This window comes from Mangifera indica, chromosome 13 (genome assembly GCF_011075055.1).
Source record: "Mangifera indica cultivar Alphonso chromosome 13, CATAS_Mindica_2.1, whole genome shotgun sequence".
Taxonomy (NCBI): Eukaryota; Viridiplantae; Streptophyta; class Magnoliopsida; order Sapindales; family Anacardiaceae; genus Mangifera; species Mangifera indica.
Window position 1 is genome coordinate 14,474,357 of NC_058149.1, and position 22,970 is coordinate 14,497,326.

The 22,970-nt window shown below is 33.4% G+C and overlaps 3 protein-coding genes and 1 long non-coding RNA gene across 5 annotated transcripts; 2 read left to right on the forward strand and 2 right to left on the reverse strand.

The window, feature by feature from the left end:
• Positions 1-824: 824 nt before the first annotated feature.
• On the reverse strand, positions 825-6,779 carry LOC123194994 (probable protein phosphatase 2C 59). Its single transcript, XM_044608521.1, has 9 exons — positions 6,532-6,779; positions 6,098-6,350; positions 4,206-4,333; positions 3,447-3,545; positions 3,189-3,347; positions 2,293-2,379; positions 2,094-2,185; positions 1,550-1,624; positions 825-1,344 (listed from the first exon to the last, which is right to left on the reverse strand). The coding sequence occupies exons 2-9, from the start codon at positions 6,181-6,183 to the stop codon at positions 1,186-1,188; spliced, it is 885 nt and encodes a 294-aa protein (XP_044464456.1). The 5' UTR covers positions 6,184-6,350; positions 6,532-6,779; the 3' UTR covers positions 825-1,185.
• Positions 6,780-7,780: 1,001 nt separating this feature from the next.
• On the reverse strand, positions 7,781-14,874 carry LOC123193861 (uncharacterized protein slr1919). 2 transcript variants are annotated; one of them, XM_044606932.1, is made up of 14 exons: positions 14,558-14,874; positions 13,831-13,957; positions 13,505-13,745; positions 13,270-13,311; positions 12,872-12,943; positions 12,602-12,737; positions 12,299-12,456; positions 11,591-11,675; positions 10,707-10,909; positions 10,367-10,528; positions 9,406-9,555; positions 8,623-8,883; positions 8,239-8,496; positions 7,781-8,143 (listed from the first exon to the last, which is right to left on the reverse strand). In XM_044606932.1, exons 1-14 carry the CDS (start codon positions 14,616-14,618, stop codon positions 7,895-7,897), a joined length of 2,205 nt encoding a protein of 734 aa, XP_044462867.1. In that variant the 5' UTR covers positions 14,619-14,874; the 3' UTR covers positions 7,781-7,894. The 2 variants fall into 2 exon arrangements, with proteins under 2 accessions (XP_044462867.1, XP_044462866.1); XM_044606931.1 differs by having other exon boundaries at positions 8,227-8,496; positions 14,558-14,867.
• A 586-nt stretch (positions 14,875-15,460) lies between these two features.
• On the forward strand, positions 15,461-17,869 carry LOC123194283. Its single transcript, XR_006497241.1, has 3 exons — positions 15,461-15,711; positions 15,817-15,887; positions 17,456-17,869. It is a non-coding gene; the product is annotated as an uncharacterized LOC123194283 (long non-coding RNA).
• A 3,454-nt stretch (positions 17,870-21,323) lies between these two features.
• Positions 21,324-22,658, forward strand: LOC123194378 (protein ENHANCED DISEASE RESISTANCE 2-like). The gene has a single exon (XM_044607567.1). The coding sequence runs from the start codon at positions 21,521-21,523 to the stop codon at positions 22,442-22,444; it is 924 nt and encodes a 307-aa protein (XP_044463502.1). The 5' UTR covers positions 21,324-21,520; the 3' UTR covers positions 22,445-22,658.
• The last annotated feature ends 312 nt before the right edge of the window (positions 22,659-22,970 follow it).

Consider the following 22,970-nt stretch of genomic DNA (forward strand, 5'->3'; position numbering starts at 1 on the left):
TCATTTTCAGTTGCCAAAAAAATACATAAAATCAACGAATAAAAACAAAACCTGATGCGCCCGCGGGAAGCCCAAATTTTGCTTTGATTTTGAATAGTAAATCCATAGAAAATGTGGGATTTATATACAAGGGCAGTTTGGTCATTTCCCAAATTGAGGGCATTTTTGCTTAAACCTTAAGAGTTTTGGCCAATTTTGCTTAACACCCTCTAATTTTGACCATTCATTATAATTTTCCAAAATTTCTTTATAGTTAACTTCTAAATATGCATGCTTATTAGTTAATATAATATTTAATTTTTTTTACTTAATTTACACGGATACATTAATATGTTTAAATAATTTTATTATTCTTATAGGATAAAAATTCTAAATTAACCGGAATTGTAAAATTCTTCTACAATAAAACAATTTTGTTTTGATAAAATGTGTCATTCTGTACCGTATTGTTTTGTTTCTTATCAAATAGGTAGTGTTTGACATAATATAACCTGATACAAAGTTCAGATCAATTCTAATTAATTCAAATCAGATTAAAATTAAAATATTTTAATACATCTCTAACCTAAAACTTGAATTGACATAACAAATACAATCCAATAACACATACAATCCGACCTTATACAAATACAATCCCATAATATGAACAGCTAGGTTTAGGTTTAGCGTTAGAACCGGGGTTACCTTTGTTTGCTTCACATTTCAAACAAAATCAATTGCACAAAAAGAGATCTCAAACATCACATTAATGGTGACACCCAAGTTTTGAGCAGTCAATAAAACCTCGAAGAAGGTATTTACCCAAAAAAATAAAAAAATAAAACTTCGAAGAAAGACTAATTGCATAGCAAAAAGAGCAAGAAACAGAAGCTTCAACTACATTTACAGCATGGGAAATTAAAACTTCACTCTTAAGACTCTTTACACATTCATGCATACATACATACACATTTCTAGCTACATTGAAGAACCAAAAAACAGATGCTAAACTGAGGTACATCAATTTTAGAGAGGCTGATAATATGTAATAATACACGTCACCAACCTGGTAAGATTGTTGTGTTTCTATAGTTGAACTTACACGGTACGAGAAACTGTAGTTTTTCTATGATCAACTGTAGACTACCAAGCTTTTATTGCATACAGGTAAAGGAACAAAGTCTAGCAGTAGCTGGGAAATGATGGTTATGCAGAGCTGCTGAGAGATGAACCGCCTTGATTGAAAAGGAAGCGAACGACAACACAGGTAATATTATCCGCACTGCCTCTCTGATATGCCTCCAGCATCAACTTCTTTGCTGCCTCCTCAGGATCCTGGATTGGTTTAATCATTGCAACAGCTTCCTGCAGAAGCAACAGAGCAGAACATCAAAGTTAGAAGCAAGCAATATATCTATCATTTAAATTGTCTTGAAATCCTAAAAACAAGTTCAAAGACAAGGCATGTCAATTTGAATCAAACTAGTTGAGAAAAACAAATTTACCAAATTAAGGATCATCAAAGAGGGAAAATGAGATTATATTAAAAAGAAAAAAAATTATTGCGAACCTCATTTGTGACAACATCCCACAATCCATCACTTGCAAGGATAAGAAACTCGAGAGAACTGTCAATCTTTTCCTCCTGAACTTTCAGAGATGTCAGTGCTCAGTAGCTAAATATTTTCAAACAAAACATAGGAGGAAACAGATACAGAAAAAATAACTAAAGCTAAGTGACATTTAAACACAAAACCAGGTCTAAAATAGGGGTTGAATATGCACCTGTGTGCACACACATATATATGTATGTATTTTTTGTTTGGGTCGGATTGTAAGATTATTCTTCACATACAGGATCGAGAAAGCAACGTTATTCCGACAATGTTCAAATTAAGTTTCTACCTTTCAGAATTCTGTGTAGATCAACAACAGAGTCTTAAACCACTTTCCCCATCCTTGAACTTAAGATACATAATCCACAGACATTAAAGGTAACAATGACGGTTTTCTAATATTCAGGAAGTATTAATTTAAACCCTTATTTAATAAATAGGTAAAAACTTGACCATTTCAATATTCTTGATCATATATTATGTAATTAAGAATCAGACCTGAATTTCAGGATCAGCAACAACATACTGCTTCAAAAGCCTATCACCAAATGCACGAGAAACTGCAAGAACACCGCCCACTCTCCAAGTTCCTGTACACATAATTTCAGTCATAAATGCCAAATATTTATGTACTTAGTGGGTGGAGAGGAGGGATGTGGGTCAGAAAATAATATGACTCTTGGTTAAATGTACTAACCAGCCCACATCACAAATCCACCTGCATCCTCAATCCGCTGCCGTTCATCAGATTGGTCCGGCTTATGATCTCGAGATACAGCAATAGCTGCGCGAAATCACAATTTTCATGCAAGTAAATTATGTAGTAATTGAAGACTCTGGCAAAATGGCTATCAAGAAATTCTTTACCAAAATTATAAAACAGCACAAAGTCTGATTTTATTGTTTTTATGATTAGATAAACAACCATTAAAAGATAAAATAACTAATTAGTTGCAACAAGATATTCACACTTGATATAATAGATTTTTATAGGGAGACGTGGGTCAATACAAGTTTTGTAGATTTGAAAAAGGTAGGTATGGACAGAAGATTCCTTTTTCATATAAAAATTGAAATGATTAACTACTGAGCTTATTCATCACATAATAATAAATCTACATATATACAAATGTTGCTGTGTGTATATATAGGTACGTATTCACTTGCATACATACATAAATCTACGTGCATATGCATTCAGGATACCTATAAAAAGAAACATAATAAAGACTTGCATACATACATAAACTACTGAGCTTATTCATCACATGATAATAAATCTACATATATACAAATGTTGCTGTGTGTATATATAGGTACGTATTCACTTGCATACATACATAAATCTACGTGCATATGCATTCAGGATACCTATAAAAAGAAACATAATAAAGACTAGCACATAGGACTCATAATTGATTTCAAAGCATTACGCAATGAGAAAGATGCACTATAAAAGAAAAAACTTAAATGCAAATCTGGAAAGAACTCTCCACTTTGAAACCCAACCTTGTGATAGTGACATGACAAATCAGAAGATTAACCTTCTTCAGAGCAAAAGGATCAGAACAAATCAAAGTTTCAGTGTCTTACCATTACCACCTCTGCATATAACAGCTCTGGAATCCCCGACATTTGCAACGAGTAACCGATCACCAACAAGGATGGCTGTGGAAGCAGTCGATCCAGCATCCCTATTCTGAGTATTTTCTGATTTCAGAAATTCCGAGTCCGTGTGGTTGTATGCATCGGCTGCAGGTATGAAGCAATTTTAGAAAGACAAGTAATCAGTTTGATGAATAAAAAAGTCATAACATCACATGAATAAGTGAGGAGTATGAAGTTACCAACCTATAGCAGATTTGGTATCAGATATAAACTTTGGGTGCTGGATCAGATTACTGAAAAGATTTTGCTTCACATACTCAGCAGCTCGTGCACCCCCATGACCTGCAACAACCACATTTGGAGCATTACAGTTTTTTCAAAACCAGATAATTGATAAACATGAAGGAGAAATAAAGTGAGAAGTATATAAAAATAGCCATTATCAAATGGCTTTCCACTTTGACAAGGCCATGGCAAGGCGTGAGACACCAAACAAGAAAAATTAATCCTGGAGTAGAAACCACCTTGGCATTTAATCTATAATTTACAAATATTGAATCCTCATTCCAAGCCACAAATAGATGTTGAGGATGGCTTCAAGTACTGCAACTACATTGTCGCAAAATACCCAATACCAGAATCTGCATAAAATCCCTTCAGCCAAACCTCTCCTATAGAAATTAAAACATCTAGATGGAAAAAGATAACTGACCTTATCCACATTACAAAAGAAAAGATGAAACCAAGAAGTTGCCAAAACTAGAAATAGAAAAATACTAGCATATAATTGCAATACAGAACTCAGATCAATTTTATCTTCGAAGCATGCAAAAAATAAAGGAGATTTACCTCCATCTGATTGGTAGCAGTAATATATTCAATAACACAACAAACTTTTGTGCACTTTGCACTTGATGTAAATTTGTTTCATAACTCATAATTGCAAGGTCATATTATAGTAGAAGAAGTAATCGTATCATGTTAAGGAGGGAGATAGAGTACCATCAAAAACTCCAAAGAGACCAACTATCTCTCCTTCAACACCATCAATTCTTGTTTCATAAAAGTCTTCCATTGATGACCTTTTCCCAGGAGAGCTTGCATACCCATAGCTGAACTTTCCATTTTGACTGTAGTCATAAAAACATGCCAAACTAAGGGTCAGATGCATATTTTTCCCAATAACCCTAAGGTAAAATTTAAAAGAAATGCCCAATAATTTGAGTTCCTTTGCTTTCAAGATAAACCAACTGAAGAATTCTTTAATTTTCTGTTTGAGCCAAGCTCAACCCTGGTAGTTTTTGACTGAATTGTATTTGATCAATTGAAAGAAAATACAACCCTTGGTAAAGAAGGAATTACATTATGACAAACTATAAAAAATCTTACAGCTAATGTGATTATAGTATACAGTCAGTCTCTAAAGGAATCTTGGTCTTCAATAGGAAAAGAAGGTTTCATGGTATTCAAACAATTTTCATTTCTACTTTATTTTTCACTTATGAAAGTCCATCAATCTTCAAGAGCTAAACATCACTAAAAAAAGTTGGAGTTTTATACAGTAAATTTGCAGTCACAGACAAAATGACCATTTGTTATACTTTTTATGGCAAAAATGGAGGTAACTATTAGGCAAAAAATTCATGACCTAAGAATTATGTTCAAAGATATGTGTCATGTATTTCCATAACTTGCAACATTTCAAATTTAATGAAACATCTAGTTTTCAAAGCCCACATGACTCATCATATGCCAATACCATGGATTTCTTAGCTAGAATGTTCAACACAATTGAAGAGGTCAACAAATGCTTGTTGGATTCATAAAGTCATAATCACAAACAAGTTAAAACTAATATTTTGTTTACCACATCATGACATTTTCCTGTTTATAACATGACATACTAGTGTTCCACAAAAAAATGGAACCATAAAAAGCAGGGAAAAAAGGGTGATTATCAACTACTCAATACAACAAAATGCATTTTAAACACAGGTTTCTCTCATGCCGAATATCAATAAATTGCAAAAACAAACAACACAATGATGTAACAATGGCAAGCGTCAGCAAAATCAACTAAACAGACATAATATCAAGCGATCATAAGTCAAACCATTCCAAATTCATGGAGCTTCAAATAGCAATAATTTGCAACCGAAAAAATTCCCAAAACAAGTTAAAAAATAAATAAATATATAGAACACTTCCCACAATGATGTAACAACGACAAGTGTCAGCAAAATCAACTAAAGGAACAGAATATCAAGTGATCATACGTCAAACCTTTCCAAATTCATGGAGCTTCAAATAGCAATCATTTACAACCGATAAAATTCCCAAAACAAGTAAAAAATAAATATGTAAATAAATAAATAAAACACTTCGCACAATGAACTACCCTCATGTTATTTCCTTCTATATTCAGTAGGTTTTAAAGTTTTGGTTCTCAATCAAGAACAAAAGCTATAAACCCCATAAAACCAGGATCTATTACTCGGATCAGCTACCTCTCATGCTGTTTCCTTCTATTTCCATTAGGTTTTAAAGTTTTGCTTCTCAATCAAGAGCAAAAGCTATAATTCCACGGCTCAGCTAAAACGTACAGTATATATTAACAAAATGGAAATATAATCCCTGAAATAAAAGGGGCAGTCCGTAAAGGTATAACATACACCCTAAAATCTTAAATAAGCAGAACATCAACATTCGCAATGCATAAAAAAAATGCATGAAATTTTTCCACACCCTCTGAGGTAATAATTTACATGCAAAACAAAATCATATAATATGCAGAACATCAATAAATATATACATTTCAAAACAAATATAGCAAGTAATCAATGAATTCGCCAATCAAATCAATTTGTAGATCTAATCAAAGATCGGAAATAAACCTATGGCCGCCACCGGTAACCGGCGCATCATGAGCATGAACTTGAGATTGGCTCGAAGACGACAAGACCGAGTTAAGATAGCCCATGCTTTTGCTTGTAATTTCAATTTGACCGCACTCTTTTGACGAAAATCATGAAAAAAAAAAATTAACTGTAAAATTAAGAACAGCGTCTGGTTTTTTTTGTCTTTAAAGCTGATCGTATTTGTACATTCGTGAGATCATTTCAAAATTCACGAGTTATCAAGCTGAACCTGCACGCACGGTAACAAAATCAAAACTAAATACACAGATCCTTTGATTTTAAGCACGTGCTAGAAAATTCATGCCAAAATTTAGTAAAAAATCAAAACGAAAAATAAAATTTATTCAAATCACAGATAATAATTGTGAACATAACAAAAATGAAATTGCCAGTGAATTGAGAGAGAGTACCTGAAGAAGAAGAAGATAAGAGAAAGGAAATGTCATAACCGTGAGTAAGAAGATTTGAGAGGCGTTAAAAGGAAAGAGATAGAGAGAGAAATCAATTCTGTTTCATGTTGGTTTCAGTTTTGGTTTGTTGCGGGTGGGAAGACGCAAGCAAAAGTACAACAAAAATTAAATTAAAATAAATTATTATCTTGAAAAACAGGGGTATTTCTGTTTCTGGTATTGGCTTGAAGAAAATGGGGGAGAGGCTGTTGCGCAATTCAAGCTTACGATAGGACTGAGTCAATGGCAAAACAGCGAATCGTCTTGTCCTGGTGGATTATCTGACACGTGGCGCTCATGCAGAAGGTTAATCTGATCGGATCAAAAGGAAAGTGTTGACTTTCAAACAATTGAAATTTATTAGGTTAATGGATCGATATTAATATGGGATGACAAGTGTTGACTGAGTATTTGGTTTGTTGACAAATGGATTATTATTCTATATTAATATTAGACATTTGGTAGGATGAGGCTGGATTGTGCAAGTAAGTTTATTTAACCAAATTCTTAATGATTACCTCCAACTCAAATTCGTTAGAATGTATGAAAAGGTATGAAACAGCTGTTAATAACATAAATAATATGTTATAAAATAAATAATATTATTAATAAAATAAATATTATCAGAAAAAAAGTTGATATAAAATTAAAATTTTAACTCAATTTTAATTTGAATCAAACTAAAAATTGAGTCAAATTAATTAAGTTTGAATCCTAACTCCCCTATACACTTAATACCGTGCAAGGACAGATCTAAACCAATCCAAAATAATTAGGGCAAAGATAAAAACTCTGAATAGCCAATTGTGCACTCTTTTTCTCATCTATTTCGCTCACATCATGGGCAATGTAGTGTGTCAATAACACATGCCATTAGGCAATAAATGACTACTTTTGGGTGTTCCTATTTGTATATTGAAAATAATTATACATAACTTTTTTTTCTCTTAAAAAATATAGTATACATATAGATTTGATCTGGGTGTAATTGAAACAAGATTGATTCAATTTAAGATCAAATTCAAAACAATTAACTTGAAAAAGCTAACACTCAAACTCCCTTAACTAACAATTTAATTTTGAATTTAATCCAAACTAGTTCAAATTCAAATGTTTAGATCAGTTTAAACTTGACTTATTTTATAACAAGAAGCCTAATTCTTACTTTGAACTAATTTGTTTGATCTGAATTTGAATAACTCGGTTCGAATAACTCAAATCCAATCCAATCATATAGCCAGAAGAAATAAAGTGTTATGCAAGCTAGACAAAATGGGTTAGAAAAGAATTTGTTACAGGTGGCCCGTAGCCCCCGAAAAAAGGCTTAAAAACTGCCAGAGCTATGGTTTTTTACCAACTTGTGAAGCAGTCTCGATAGAGCAAGCCACGAAGTGTCTGGAAATTTGTGGCTTAAATGCGTTAGTAACGCAGAAATGATGTCCATATTGAATTTATAAACCTCTGGCTTCAATGCCATGCGAATGAACATAGCAGTCCACACGTCTGGAGCCAACTTTACTGAGCGCCAAAGAGATTGAAACCCATTAACCACCCTTGTGAGCATTGTCTGCTCCTGCAAGATGTGAAAATGTGGAGCTTAAAGATAATTTGGCGGTTGGACTGCAAAAGAAATTAAGAAGATGAAATTATGCAAACCTCGGGCGACACCTTATTCCTTGCTTTGGCTTTCTCGTCTAAAATGCAACTAGAAACTTCCAATTGCAAAAAAGCATCAGCTGCACTAAGAATATCCCGGATCAGGAACACCCGTACCCTCTGACCCTTTTCAGATAAAATAAATAGTAAAAGATCTTCAGTGGCAGATACAACAGCACGCATGTCAAATGATTTCCAATCCATTGGACTTGAAAGATTATCTTCAGAATCACCAGATGACTCAGATGCTTGTTCAGATATTGCCGATATCTGAAAGATGGATTCATTTATAATTTTATCTGAAATAGCTAGCATGTACTAATTCAGTGTAAAATAAACTAGTCTCCTCATAATTGAAAGTTTAAGGATAAAAAACAAAGAGGAAAGATGACCTACCAAACGCTCTAGTCGATTCCATCTAATCGATCCATTGTTATGGATGAGAAGCTCCCGTAAAATTCTTCTCATGTCAGGATTTGGGTCAGCCAAAAGCCTTCCAATGACAAAAGGGTATGCACTCTCAACAACTTCAAAATCAGGATCTAGAACTTTAGCTGTGCCCTCTAGTGAACCAAGTGCTCTTGTCACCAGGGCATAGTCAGGGGGAAGAGAAAAATTAAATTCATACATAATATCATATAGTTGCTCCATTATTCCCTGAAATCCAAAGAAAAAATTTAGGTGCAACAGTATTTGCTTTTACAGAATCTTCATGTTCACTTTTCAGTATTAAAGCATCAGTAGATACTGATTGTAAGTGTACCAACAACCATAATTAGGCTCGGGCTGAAAAACTCATTTGTTGAGTAAACATTCATCCAGATACTATTAATCATAAAACTTAAGCCAGTAGGTGGTCCCTTTTATATATAAACCATTTCTTAAAGCATAGAAATAAGATCAAATAAAACTGTGCACAACATATGATTGACACTGGCAATCATTGAAGAAAATATATTTCCAAACTGGAATCAGTTATGTCAGAAACAAAAAGAATCTAGAACTTGAAAAGAAAATGAACTTATACACAAAGTGGCAGTACAGCTTTATCACATGCTTCTATCATCTGATGTGCTTAAGTTTCCAATGCTGATTTATTTCATACATTGAAAACTAGGGAGACTTGCACAAACCCTTCACAATTCAAAATAAAAGGGGACAGTAACTACAAGAACAAACCTGAAAATCTTTAGATTGCCGAGTTCCATCACCAAAAGATGCATGCAATGCATCAGAAACTGATTGTACATCAACCCCTTCAGGAATAAAGCCCAAAGAAAGAAAGTCATTTGCCAAACCCAGGGAGTCACGATTAACAAAGTGCACCAGCTGAAAGAGACACAAATTTATCAACATATACATGATCTCAGGCAAGGATTAGCGTGGCAAAACAACATCCAACATCATCATATAGAGAAAAAAAAATTTTCAATAATGAGAATGACATGAATTTTGGGATAATCTAACCTCAAAAGCTAGTTATTGAGATTGAAACATACAAAACCATATAAACCCCATACTTTGTTATGTGGGATTTAAGTTTTATATCTTATACTTGGAATCTTAACATAAAACCACATTCTACAACCCCGATGCCCAAATGGGCTGGCTATGTGCTAGCCTTGGACAAACATTGTAATTCTAGCACCACCACCCGTGCTGCATAATTGCAACTGAAAGACATGATAGTGACTTTGATACAAAATGATATAAATCTTGGGTGAACACACCTCAAAAACTAACTGTTGAGATTGCACAATCCAAAGTCATATAAAACCCACACAAGAAATTTATACTTTCCGATGTAAAATTTAAATCTCTTACTTTGCACTTAAAATCCTAACAGAGAATTATTGACAATATTACAAAAGTCCAATTTTAAAGCAGAGAGCCCAAAAAGAAACCAAAACAATAGTAAAACAATAACACTGTTCACATTTCCATATGAATTAGATACTGGAAAAGGGAGATAGCACACATTTGGGATCCATTTAATGCATTTGAATGATATCATGTCATAAATTGTGCAGTATATTAACATATTAAAATAAGATATCTTGAAAATGAAAAAAATTAAATACAAAACAGCATTTTATTTGACATAACTTCCATGGCAAATTCTCATTCAAACATGCCTTACCACTTGAATAAGCCCCACTCGATAATGACGAGGAATATCGCCCATCATTCCAAAGTCAAAATAGGCAATAGATCCATCAGCAACAGCAACAAGATTTCCTGGATGCGGATCAGCATGGAAAAATCCTACTTCGAGCAATTGTCTCAAAGAGCAGTATAATCCCTATGAAGCCAAATAAAAGAGGATATTATATTCAGGTTACATCATATGTACTTGAGTTAAGACCATTTACAATATTAAACTCACCAAACGAATTTAAAGAGCAACACCAAGAGAAAATATACACCACAGAAACAAGAATTTGAGTAACAGCTAATAAGAAGAGCCTATTATGTGTTACCTGGTCAATTAGTTTCCTCCTATTTAAGGAGGCCTTCCTCAGGCCACTCTCATCTGTAAGCTTAATTCCATCTATCCATTCCATTGTAAGAACAGCCTTTCGTGTAAGATCCCAGTGTATCTTCGGTACTTTAACACAGTTTGCTTTCTTGGGTTCAAAAGCATTTTGACCAGAAGCTTTTCTATCTCTCTTTTGTTCCTTACCTGTCAACCATAAAGAGCAATTTTATAAACCTTTCCTCCTACACATTAAGGAGAGTGTATGGAAACAATAATTTTAACAGTTTCAGGTTGCAATTAGCACACACATGCAAAGAGGGGAGGGCATATCACCCAGATAAATAAAACTAGACTGAAGAAAGGTGTCAATCACCCAAAACCCACCAGAACAATGATTTCAGAGAAAATCAGCACCCTGACACTTGACCAAAACTTTAAAAATGAAAAAACATTTTGCGTTCAAAAAATGGCCATACATCTTCCAGTAATACAATCTGAAGTGTCATATTTATCTTGGCAACCTTTCTTTACCATAAAAATAAAAAATAAAAAAAGAAGCAGAATTTAACCACCTTAAATACGATACAAGCTGCTTTCAAAATATCTATCAGCTTTCTGAAGATGGCATACAGATGTAGATATTTTGAGATGTGCTGACCATGAGATGCTTAGTCAATTAAGAAGCCTCACATAAATCACAGAAGTTTCAAATTATATAATATAATTTCAGCCAATCAAGCAGTCTCATTTAAATGGCATTAGTGTTAAATTATATACCATGACTTAAATATCCACAAAGGATTCTAACTCACAGCAAAGAATGTATCAAAATTCATGCAAATTACCAAAAGTAAGGAAGTGACTACTACAGGTGGAAGAACTTACATGGGTAGCAACCATAAAGTGAAGCAAAACGTTCAGCATTTTTCCCCTCTTGAATGTAATCAATTTCATCAAACATGTGCCTTACCTGTGCATTCAAGAGAGACCTGAAGATGTCCATAAGAAGGCACATCTCATTAAAGAAAATGAAATGGAATAGCTGCTAGAGAAAACAGATATGAAAAAGAACAGTTATAGATCACATGAACCAATATTATCCAGAGATCTATGGCCTTATTTAGTTCTGAGTTTCTAATAGTGATACACGGGACACATGCACTATCATGCAATAATAAAGACAATGTCATATCTGTAGACCTTAGTCTGGTCACTAGTAATCCATTCTAATGCATGTAGTGGAATCAAAATTTTTTCAGCATTTGATCTCTTATAATTCAACCAGGCTTCCCAACCATTTTCCTGAACACTTTAATACTCTTCCCTGCCTATTCTGAGCAACCATTAGAAAACCTGTACACAGAATATTTATCTAATTCTATTTAGACATATGGTAGTTTAGCATCACTTAAATTAGTTATTGAAGCTTAATTATTACTAAGAAAAACTTCCAATGCAATTACCATTACCCAACACAAGTATAAAATTTGTTATTTGTTTTTGCCAGCTCTTCAAGCAGTACCAATAGATAGTACAACAGAAATCATTATAACATAAGCAAAATGTTTATACACAAGAGGTACAAATACTAACCATCTCATTCACTGCTACTAATAGATCTTTACGGGCCTCAGCAAATCGCTTTAATTGACCCCCAATCATATTAAATAACAAAGCATCAAGGGTCAATGAAAGCAATATACCAGGCCTTTGTACTTTAACAGCTACCAGTTCTCCAGAATGCAAGTGAGCTGCAAGACTTAAAGTGACAAAAGGATACATTTTCATTGAGTTTCACCAAAGATTCTACTGTGCAAATCAATGCATAACAGCAAGAAATATAACAATACAAACAGATTGAAGGTATATAACCTTCCTATCAAATGACTCTCGAACCTTTATACACCTGTCCCAAAGACGCTGCTGCTATAGGCTCTGGGCTAATGTCAGCAAAAAGTTTTGAAACTTCAACACCCAACTGAGTTTCAATAGATTTGATTGCAACATCAGTAGGAAATGGGGGTATTTGATCCTGTCAGTAAAAAAAAAGTTTTTGACTATAAGAATAACCAAAACAGGGAAACTGCAAAAGAATGATGTCATGTAAGAATAAAAAGTTTGATTATATAATGAAATTGTAAAGAAGCTCATTAGAAGCTTAAAAACCTGTAACTTAGCAAGCTCTTGGCAATATACAGTCGGCAATATATCTGGTCTTGTGCTAAGAGCCTGCCCAAGCTGCAAATTTACTTAAGATTAGATCAAGCTTCTGCATTTTTTTTTTCCAATAGAAGTTTGAGATATGTATTAACAATTTCTATCCAAGAAAAACATTTGTCTTCACTCCATGCTGCATATATCAGACATGGGAGACATGTATGTTAAGAAACAAAAATAAGAAAATACAGAAGCTTAAATGTCTGAGTTGAGTTTACTGGAGGAAGGAAAATGTTCTAAGTCAAGTGTGCCATAAAGTTTTTAAAGAAAAAATCAACATGAATAGAAAACAATTACTTTCGTCAAAACTATCAACATATATATGGTAAAGGAAAAAAGAAACTTGCCTTGATATAAAAAGGGCCCAAGCGGATTAAGGTTTCACAAAACTGCAATGAATTGCACAAATTACAGTTTCAGAGTTTAGGGTTCTGCTTTGCCACAATCAAATTAGAAATTTCACATATCATAGCTAGTAATCTTACAGCCTCAGCCGTCCTAAGAGATTGTACTAAAAGGAATTCAAACATACAGGTTATTCAACCAGCATTAGTTTTCAAATCAAAAACTATAAACAATTACCATGACAGCACGCTTATTTATGTCACAAACAAAGAATTGCCAAATGGTCAACTTCAAAACATGGAATGAGATGATTGCTGCTCTATAGAAAGCCAAGATTGGACCAAAATGATAAGCAATGGAAGCTCTTTTGGAGCTATAAGCTCCAAGAGCAACCCCAAATTCACTTTCCAGTGATTTCTTTCTCCACCTAGCATAGTCTGCCGATGGCCTTTCACCATGGACACTGGTTGTAGAAAATCTGCACAAAGTTAACTAAGTTTAACCACACAATCATGGAACTAAATGCTACATATTTAAACCTATTGAAGATGCCACATGCTTACAATTTTTTTTGCCAACAGTATGATGGAAACAAAAAATCCACTCTTCTTGCAAATCCAATGTACTCCAGATCTTCCAGGGATAAGCATTTCCGTATATCATATTTAAAGGTACTACACCGGGGTATAGCTGCATGAAAAATCAATTGGCAAAGATAAAATCTACAAGTCTCCACACAGGAAATATCAAAACCAATACATTTCCGTAATATACAACTATGTAAATTGAACTATGTTCACTACAATAAGTACTAATTTGAGTACTAACAATGATATATCACTTTATGATTAGATGATTTTGAATTAGAGACAAAATAACATCTAATGATATTGTGACATGTCACCGTTAGCAAACAAACAGAGTTTCACTCCAACCCAACCCTATTCACTACTGAATTTTGGTAGTTACTCTTTCAACCAATCACAGGCAGAATGTACAGTAAATCTCTCGCAATGCAGTTGCTACAAAGCTAAGTGAATTTATAAATATAACGAAATTCTAATGAATATATTGAATAACCAAACGAAAAATAAGACAGAATAACTGCAACGCTTGAATTTGAAAAATAAAAAAAAGTTTACAAAATCAAAATAAAAAAGCAGTAAAAGCAAAGCTAATAATTAGAGAACTCGGACTCTCAGCAATTTACAGTTCTTATAATTTAACAAAAAATTTCTCTGCTATGAAATGAAAGGCAAAAGTTGATAAACATAATAATGATAGCGTTACCAGCAGAAGGCGATACGAAGTGACGACGACGACGGTTGATACTCGCAAAGACATTCCTCATTTGCTAAATTGTAAATTTCATTAAACCAAATGTACGGAGGAGTTGAGCACAGGCACCATCGGAAAAATCTAGTGCGCAGAAATTGTTTGCTAAAATGCACCAGTGGTAAAAGTGGGTTCACTTCAGTTTTACGAAGAAGCGGTAAAGGACTAGAGCTGTGAGAGAGAGAGAAAGAGGGAGAAAGCACGGTTGGGATCGAGAATTAAGTGGTACAGTGACACGTATTGTAAGCTGCAAACAACAAGCTACTGCCTCGGTATGAATTACATTTTTCACCTGTCCAAAGAAACATTTTCACCGTCACATATTTTCCATACAAGATCATTATAAGGGCAAATTAATAATTTTACTATTTACAAAATTTTGAAAACTTAAATTAAAATAACATTTTTACAAATATCAAATTGACTCCCAAAAATGATTGTTTAACTTTTTATTCATTAAAAACTGATAGTTCTGTCTTTAAAATTATAAAGGTCATTTGAATCTCATTATTGTTAACATAATAAGAGAGAAGAAATTATGTTTATGCATGTTTTTAAGGCCAAACCTTAGATTAGAAAATATAATCCACTCAAAAATTTAAAAATACGGTTCTACAAATTAGATTGAGCTGGTCAATTTAGACAAAAGATTATATTTTATTGAGATATGAACCCAAGAACTAAGTTTTTAATTTTGAACACGTATGTTATTAAACTAATTTCATTGTAATAAAAATAAATTTAGGTTGTATCATTAATAATAAATTATATAAAATTACGTTAAATATTGTTTTTAAATAATTAATCAATTAAACCGTCAGTTGGTGATTCAAAGTAGGATTGGCCCAACCCAACCAAACAGAGGAACTCAACAGCCCGGCTAAAACAGGTAGCTTCAGCCTCCAGCGCAAATTTCAAAACTCGGGCGTTTTAAGGGAGGGTGTAATGCGCATTGTCCCATTCGGCTCTTTGTTGTCGTTCTGAAATTTCTGTTTAAAGGAGCTTTCACTCTACAAATGGCGAATGAGCAACAATCTTTGAAGCCATGGTTCCTCGACTTGGTGCCGTTCATGGTGGTTTTGTTAATTGCCGCTCATGTCCTCGCTCTGGTACTCTCGATAATCTCTCCACTTTAATTAGCAGTTAACTTCTTTAGCTTTTATCGGCATAGATCATTGATCTGTTTTTTTCTCTTTGGTATTTACATGATTTAGGTTTACTGGATGTACAAATTAGCTACTGAGAAACAGCCTCAGCGACGAAAGACACACTAATATAGAGAAAGGTCCGTTTAAGCTTGATAATTAATTGAATTTCGCTTCGTGTTTGGTTTACTTATAAGCTTGGATGTGGATAGTGAGCGTGGTTTAAACAAAATTTGTGGTGATCAATCTAGAATTTGACTGTTCTTTGAACGTAGATTGCCATTTTGGTTAAGTTGTGTTGATTTGTACCAGAACTAAGAAACTGAAATTTTCATTGGATATACACGATTATCTTCTAATGCTATTATGCTTTTTGATGTTACTATCCAAGAATAGAAATTATTTTAACTTCAAGGATATTTTTCATCCTTTAGTACTATGGTTGGCCTGATGAGTTGGTGCTGTTTCAGTTACTTTTAGCACATAATCAAGCTCATATGTTGCATGATTGGATAAGGAATTGGTGATAGTTTTTCTTAATGTTTGGTAGAGGTAGTAGTTCAATGGCTCTTATTTTTATTTTCATGATAACTTAATGCTTGTGAGCATTATTCACTAAGATAAAAACATTGAAAATCAAAGTTTTGAATTTTTCAAGTTTTCACATGGACATGATAATTTGTTAATGTTAGATGCATGAAACTGTCCATCTGTATTTCTTTGAATAAGCATGTGGGATTACTTATTTAATTAAATGGAGAAGAAAGTATACTCTTTATCTCTGGATAAAACCTTATGAAATGATTTTGTTTCAAGCTTGCAGAAGCCTTTCCTATGAAATCTGCAAGCACATTTATTTTGAGTCTTAATTGTGGTACAGAATTGTTGTTTCTTGATTAATATATATATTTGTGACAATGAATGGGGCTGTGTTTCAATTCCTCTGGATTTCTATCATGGATGGATTTATCTGCTTGTTTAGTCTAACTGAGTTCATTGTCTATAAAGAATACAATACCTGGAATACTACTATCAATTAGGTAATATCATTCTGTAAATTTTGATATGGTTACTTCTCTCTTACTTTCAGTCAAGGTCCAGTTTATAATCACTGTTTATTTAATCAAACTAAGTCCATTATCTATGAAGACTGCCAAAAAAGTGGATACCAGTCTCAATAAAGTTACATTTACTCATGAATTTACTGGAATACATACTGGAAATGTATGAAGAAGAAATCTCTATCCATAACTCTTGATAAAATGTTATGAAATGATTTATCTAAAGTGAAGAAGCTGCTTTTCCAGTTAGATCTAGAATCACATTAACTATTAAATTTTAGTTGTGATACATAATTATTGTTTCTTAATTTAGTTAAAAATTTCCCCTGTTCTTCTTGTAACTATGGATGGGACTGTGTCTCCCTTCTCCGAATATTCTCATCAAAGACGGATTTATTATTACTGAGTATTTAATCAAATAAAGTCAACTTTCTAGTCTCAGTTAGGCTTCGTATTCTTTGACCATTGATATAGTGTAAAGTTTGAACATGTGCCCTCCCTCTTCCCTCTTTGACAATTACCATCTCTTGGAATTGGGACAAAGAATATTGTCTTCATTACCATGATTTCATGCAAAAATTAGACTCTTCTGCTACTTTAATCTTCAAGTGATTGGAACTAATTATATTTTTACATTATGTTTACAGGAAGTTCTTTAATCCAATGCTGATATTATTCTGTGTAGAGAGGGTGGTTTCTACCACATTGTAACAGGCTGCAATTCTCTTCTGTGGAGCTAAGTTTTCTTTTTATCAGATTGTGCTACTTGTTCCTTGTCTGTAGATTGTTTCTCAGGAGGATCTTGCTTTGTCTTCTTGTTTACTCACTTGAATGGCTCACTTATCATTCTGTTATGCCTAAAAACAGTTTCATTTATTGTGTTGTTTACCCTCTGTAACTCACCTATCATGTCTTGTCTTGTCATTAGTATTGATGTTCTTGCAAGCATTGGAGTGGTGCATGTATTATCTTTGGATCATTCTGTTGTTTACCCAAGACATGCATGCACTTGTGCACATGTATAACTTTTCATAGTTCTATACAGCAATCACATTATTCAATGGGAGTAGGTTTGGAAATCATATGAATTTAGCTTGTTTACTTGAAATATAAGTTTAAAGTAACTATCGGCCATAATTGCATATAATTATTCTTCTTGTACGGTGAAATTGTTTTTATTCTGTTGACATGCTTAGTGTTGTAAACATGACGAGCAATTCCTAGTGTAGGGATGACATTGACTTAGAATGAATTTTTATTTTCAAATTGTAGTGATTGGCTAGTTTCAAAATGATTTACACTGTGGTATACGATAATTTATGATGGGTGAAACAGTAGGACAAAATCCTAGGTCACGAGCTAAGCTCCTAGTTGACCTTTTTAGTCTCATCAATATTCCTCGCTATTCCATAAAAAAGTAGACAAGATCCTACTATTCTACTACAGTCTTTACCTCTCAGCTTTAACAAGAAGATTGCTTCAAATAAAATTTCCACAAGCAAGCAGGAGACCTCTCTTCAGTGGTACCTTGTAGGGCAGGTGGGGGTTGACTAAATATCAACTGAATTTGAGGTGCTTGGCCTCTCACTACCTTCTACTATGGGCATAAAATACATCTACACTTCGGATGGTTCTTGATTTTTTAAATATGGGTAATCATTTGATCGCATATAGTGTATGTATGGTGGTGACAGTTATTATATTATGTCAAAACTTACTGGTTTCCTATATTTAGTAGAATTAGTTTAGTTACTGTATTTGTTGTGGGAAGGAAATTGACATGCAAATTGTCCATGAATTGTAAGCTAGGCTCTGGTAACCAAAATAGTAAGTGAAGTTAGCGTGAAGACAGATCAACTTGTGCATAAATTTTGCTTCTCTTTTTCCTGTAAATGGTTACAGTAAAAAAGATCCCTTTCCTTGGTAGGTTTAGCGCTAAAATTTTGATTTCTGGAGGATAAGGTATCATTGTATTTTAAAGGGATGGCAGATTGAATATCATGCCTGGATATGATTACTTTTGAGGCATTGGACGGGAGAGAATAGATAAAATTAAGATTATAAATAGTATTAAGTGAAAAGCATATTGGAAATCTGATTTTGATTAAGGTTTAATTCAAATCGGATTGGTTTGAGCTTGAATTTATATTTGACTCAAATAAGTGAAACTCGAGCTAAAGTTTAACAAAAGTTGACGGCTTAGATGATATTTTATTAAAGCTATTCTTATTTGGTATTTTTTGTTTTTTCTCTAATGACTTTTTTAATAGTTTTTTTTTGAAGAATTTTCTTTTTTAACAATTTGATATTTTTTTTATAATCATTGTTTATTATTAGAGTTTGTTTGAATTTGAACTTAGACTCGTCTTTATTTATGTTTGAATTGATATTTATTTTAATTCTGTTTAATTTAAATTCATCATTAATTTTGATTCTATTGTCTCTAGTGCGATAAAAAAAAAAAAAGGAAAGTGAATTTGTCTTTAATGCTCAAGCATTCTATGTTGGCGGGTATTTCCTTGTTCTTAGCTTTCTTGTATTTAGTTTTTTCATTTGTTGTATGTACAAAGTATTCACACTCTAATTAATCAACCGAAAAGACAAAAGTGGAGCCATCTCATCGTAGGTCATCAGGGGATAATGATGTGACAAGTTGCCAACAAACTTATGGTCGTTAATTGATCTCTAATTTTGAACTCATATGGATGAACAATAACTATATTCTTCTTATAAAATATTCTTTAACTTTTTAGTTGTTTCGTACTTAATGATATCATTGAGCTAGTGGAGCCATTTAATAATGGTACATACTACTACTTCACAGCCGTCGTTGTGAGTTGGTATTGACATAAGCAGATGCTGTACAGCAAATGATGTCGTTTAACGCTGCCACGTGTCATAAATAGCCCTGATGTGACATGTGTGCCTTAAGTATTACCCAATCCGTTCATTAATGTCTTCACTGCCCCGCGTGTCGCTATCTTGATCGTCAACATCAATGAAGTCAACTACCATGCTGTGAAAATTATCCTCCCATTCCAACTTCGTCGTTTGCTCTTAACCGACTTCACAAATTTGCCCCCAACTCTATGACCTCGAATTATATGATTACCCAATCTTTATTTCCCCTCGTGCTCCAAGATAAAAAAAATATAAAAAATAAAGTGGGGCACCCATTTTTTATTAGGAAAATAACAATTCTTAGCAGCACAGGACTGACTGAGGGTGGCAACATACAACTCACTAACTCAGCAGTTTTAGGGCCTCCAAGGCTGTGCCGAAGCATGAGATTATATCCAATGTTTTTAAAATCAGATTAGGTTGTTTAATTTGATTGATTGGATTATAAATCAATTTATAATTTAATTTGATTTTATAATTCAATAATTTATATATAAATATTAATTTATTTAAAATTCCGTTAAACTTACTTAATTTGTTTAACCCAAAAAACTATTTAAAATTAATAATTTATAATTTTTTAAATCTATTTAATGGAGTATCAATTATTTAATTAATATATCTGAAATTATATTTTATATGTTTCATATGTTTTATATTAAAAAATTGTAGTTAATGTTTGATACTATTTAAGAAATATATAATAATTTTATAATAGGTTAAATCAGTTAGTTTTTCGACTAAATCAATTGAACCGTGAATAATATCGTGAATAATAAGATAATTGATTCGATGCTCAATCCGATTTTAAAAACACTGAATTATATAATAATAAATCTTCATTAGAGCTTATATAGGACTGATTAAATATTAAAGTTTGAGTGGAGTATATTGAATTCAAAATTAAATTATTTTTTAACTAAATGCAAATATCAAATCATTAATCTTGAATTCACTCTTTCAAATTTAAATTGATTTTATGTTGAATTTTATTCAAACTCGGTTACGGAATGCAACTCTATTTATGTGGAACAAAAATTATAATTATTTCAATGGTCTTTCAACTAATTTAATCAGCAAAAGTATAAAATGGATCATTGACCAATTTATTTATGCTAATTTGTAAAATCATAGTTTTAAAAATTGAATTGAATTGGTTGGTTAACTAGTTGATTGCTATCTGCAAAACTAAATGAAAATGGTTTATAGAAAAATCATTTTAGTAATTCAATTGGATTGTATCATGATCTAATCATTCGAATCATTAAACTTATAGTTTGATTGGGTTAAACTTTAACTCAAACCTGATTGTTGATGAAAAATAAATTTAAAAAATGATTAAAAAACTTTAAACACAAGACTTTGTTGGTCAATTTAAAGCATATTTATCATTAAGTTTATTTTAATTTTAAAATAATTTAGAGTATATAATTAGGTTAATTATATTATTTTTTAATATTTATTTAAATACTAAAATATATTTCCTAAAATAAATTATTTTAAAAAATTGTGGCAATAATTTATTAATTTAGCTGTTCAACATTAAAGGGGCTCCGTTGTAATTTCATAGAAATTTAGGGGCACCCTAGAGTCACCTAATCTTCGTCTCGATTATAATATCCCTTTTATTTATATTCGCAGTCTCTATCTCTCTGCAACAACACTCTTCACTCTGACACGGGAGCCTCAGAGAAACAGCCTTGGCGGAGAGAAAACAAAAAGGAAAAAAAAAAAAAAAAGAAAAAGAAAAAGAGAGAGTAGATCTAGAGAGGAAGAATAGAAGAGTTTCTGTCACTAAAGAATCAATCACCATGTGCCCTACAAAGCAAAAGAACCGGAAATCAACCACCGAACACGCCCCAAAATGTTCCTCCAATACAACTCCCGATTGGATCACCGAAACAATCAACGGCGGATCCCTTCGCCACGTTGACCTCCACACCGGAGTTAACGGCTGGGCTTCACCACCTGGGGAAGTCTTCTCCCTTCGCTCAAAAAATTACTTCACGAAACGACAAAAATCGCCTGCCGGTGATTATTTACTCTCCCCTATCGGCATGGATTGGCTCAGGTCCAGTACCAAACTCGACAACGTACTCGGTCGCCCCGACAACCGTGTATCTCACGCGCTCAGAAAAGCGCAATCTATGGGTAAATCATTGAAGAGCTTCATTTTTGCTGTTAATCTTCAAGTTCCTGGCAAGGATCAGCACAGCGCTGTGTTTTATTTTGCAACCGAGGATCCTATCCCGGCTTGTTCGCTACTTTATCGATTTGTTAACGGAGACGACGAATTTAGGAACCAGCGGTTTAAGATCGTGAACAGGATCGTGAAAGGGCCGTGGGTCGTGAAGAAAACGGTGGGAAATTACAGTGCGTGTTTGTTAGGGAAAGCTCTGACGTGTAATTACCATAGAGGACCTAACTATTTGGAGATTGACGTGGACATCGCTAGCTCGACCATCGCCTCTGCGATTTTGCACCTAGCGTTGGGTGCCGTCAACAGCGTTACGATAGACATGGGGTTTCTGGTGGAGGCGCAATCAGAGGATGAGTTGCCGGAGAAGTTAGTTGGTGCAGTTAGGGTTTGCCAGATGGAAATGTCTTCCGCATTTGTAGTTGATGCGCCGCATGTTGTCACAAATGCGCGTGGGTTGGGTCCTGCCAAGGTTAATCATCATGAATCCGGTGAATTCGACGACGACGATGGCCAAAAAACAGATGAAAAATGTTGACAATTCTTTTTTTTTAACAAATAATTTTCCTGGGAATGAATCTTTCCATCTTTCGTTTATTTCAGAAATTTACTGTGATTTAGGCTCCCTTTCTTACGAGGACGAGTGGCTGTAGGTAATAAAACGGTAAGCAAGTAACAACAAATAACAATCAGCAATGTTGAAAAAATACTAAGAAAATTTTTAATGGAAATATTATAATTCTGTGTTATTATGTTGCTTGTTACTGTATTGGGTTGTGTAAGAGATCAGTGATGCGAGGATGAGGAAGAGCCGAAAGCCAAGGCAATGGGAATTTTAACGTCCTTTTGAGGTATGTATCGTGTACTTGTGTAATTTTTTTATATTTGTTTCGTCGTTGGGGACTTTCATATTGTGGGTGGGGATTGGAAACTGTTTAGATTTTGGTGGTGGGATCACGAGTAGAAGCATGATTTGACCTGATGTACCAGGGCAATGCTCCATTCGTGTTTGTTTGAGTTGATGCATAATAGATACTGTTTAATATGAATAATACTAATAATTG

Coding starts and splice junctions, on each gene's coding strand:
- LOC123194994 (XM_044608521.1), bottom strand. CDS start 6,183: ATGGGCTATCTTAACTCGGTCTTGTCGTCTTCGAGCCAATCTCAAGTT. Junction 3,546..4,205: donor TCTCTTTGGAGTTTTTGATG/GTACTCTATCTC, acceptor TGGTTGTTGCAG/GTCATGGGGGTGCACGAGCT. Junction 1,625..2,093: donor TTGCTGATCCTGAAATTCAG/GTCTGATTCTTA, acceptor CTGAAAGTTCAG/GAGGAAAAGATTGACAGTTC.
- LOC123194378 (XM_044607567.1), top strand. CDS start 21,521: ATGTGCCCTACAAAGCAAAAGAACCGGAAATCAACCACCGAACACGCC.
- LOC123193861 (XM_044606931.1), bottom strand. CDS start 14,618: ATGAGGAATGTCTTTGCGAGTATCAACCGTCGTCGTCGTCACTTCGTA. Junction 10,910..11,590: donor ACTTTATGGTTGCTACCCAT/GTAAGTTCTTCC, acceptor TATGGTTGACAG/GTAAGGAACAAAAGAGAGAT. Junction 8,497..8,622: donor GGAATCGACTAGAGCGTTTG/GTAGGTCATCTT, acceptor TCCATCTTTCAG/ATATCGGCAATATCTGAACA.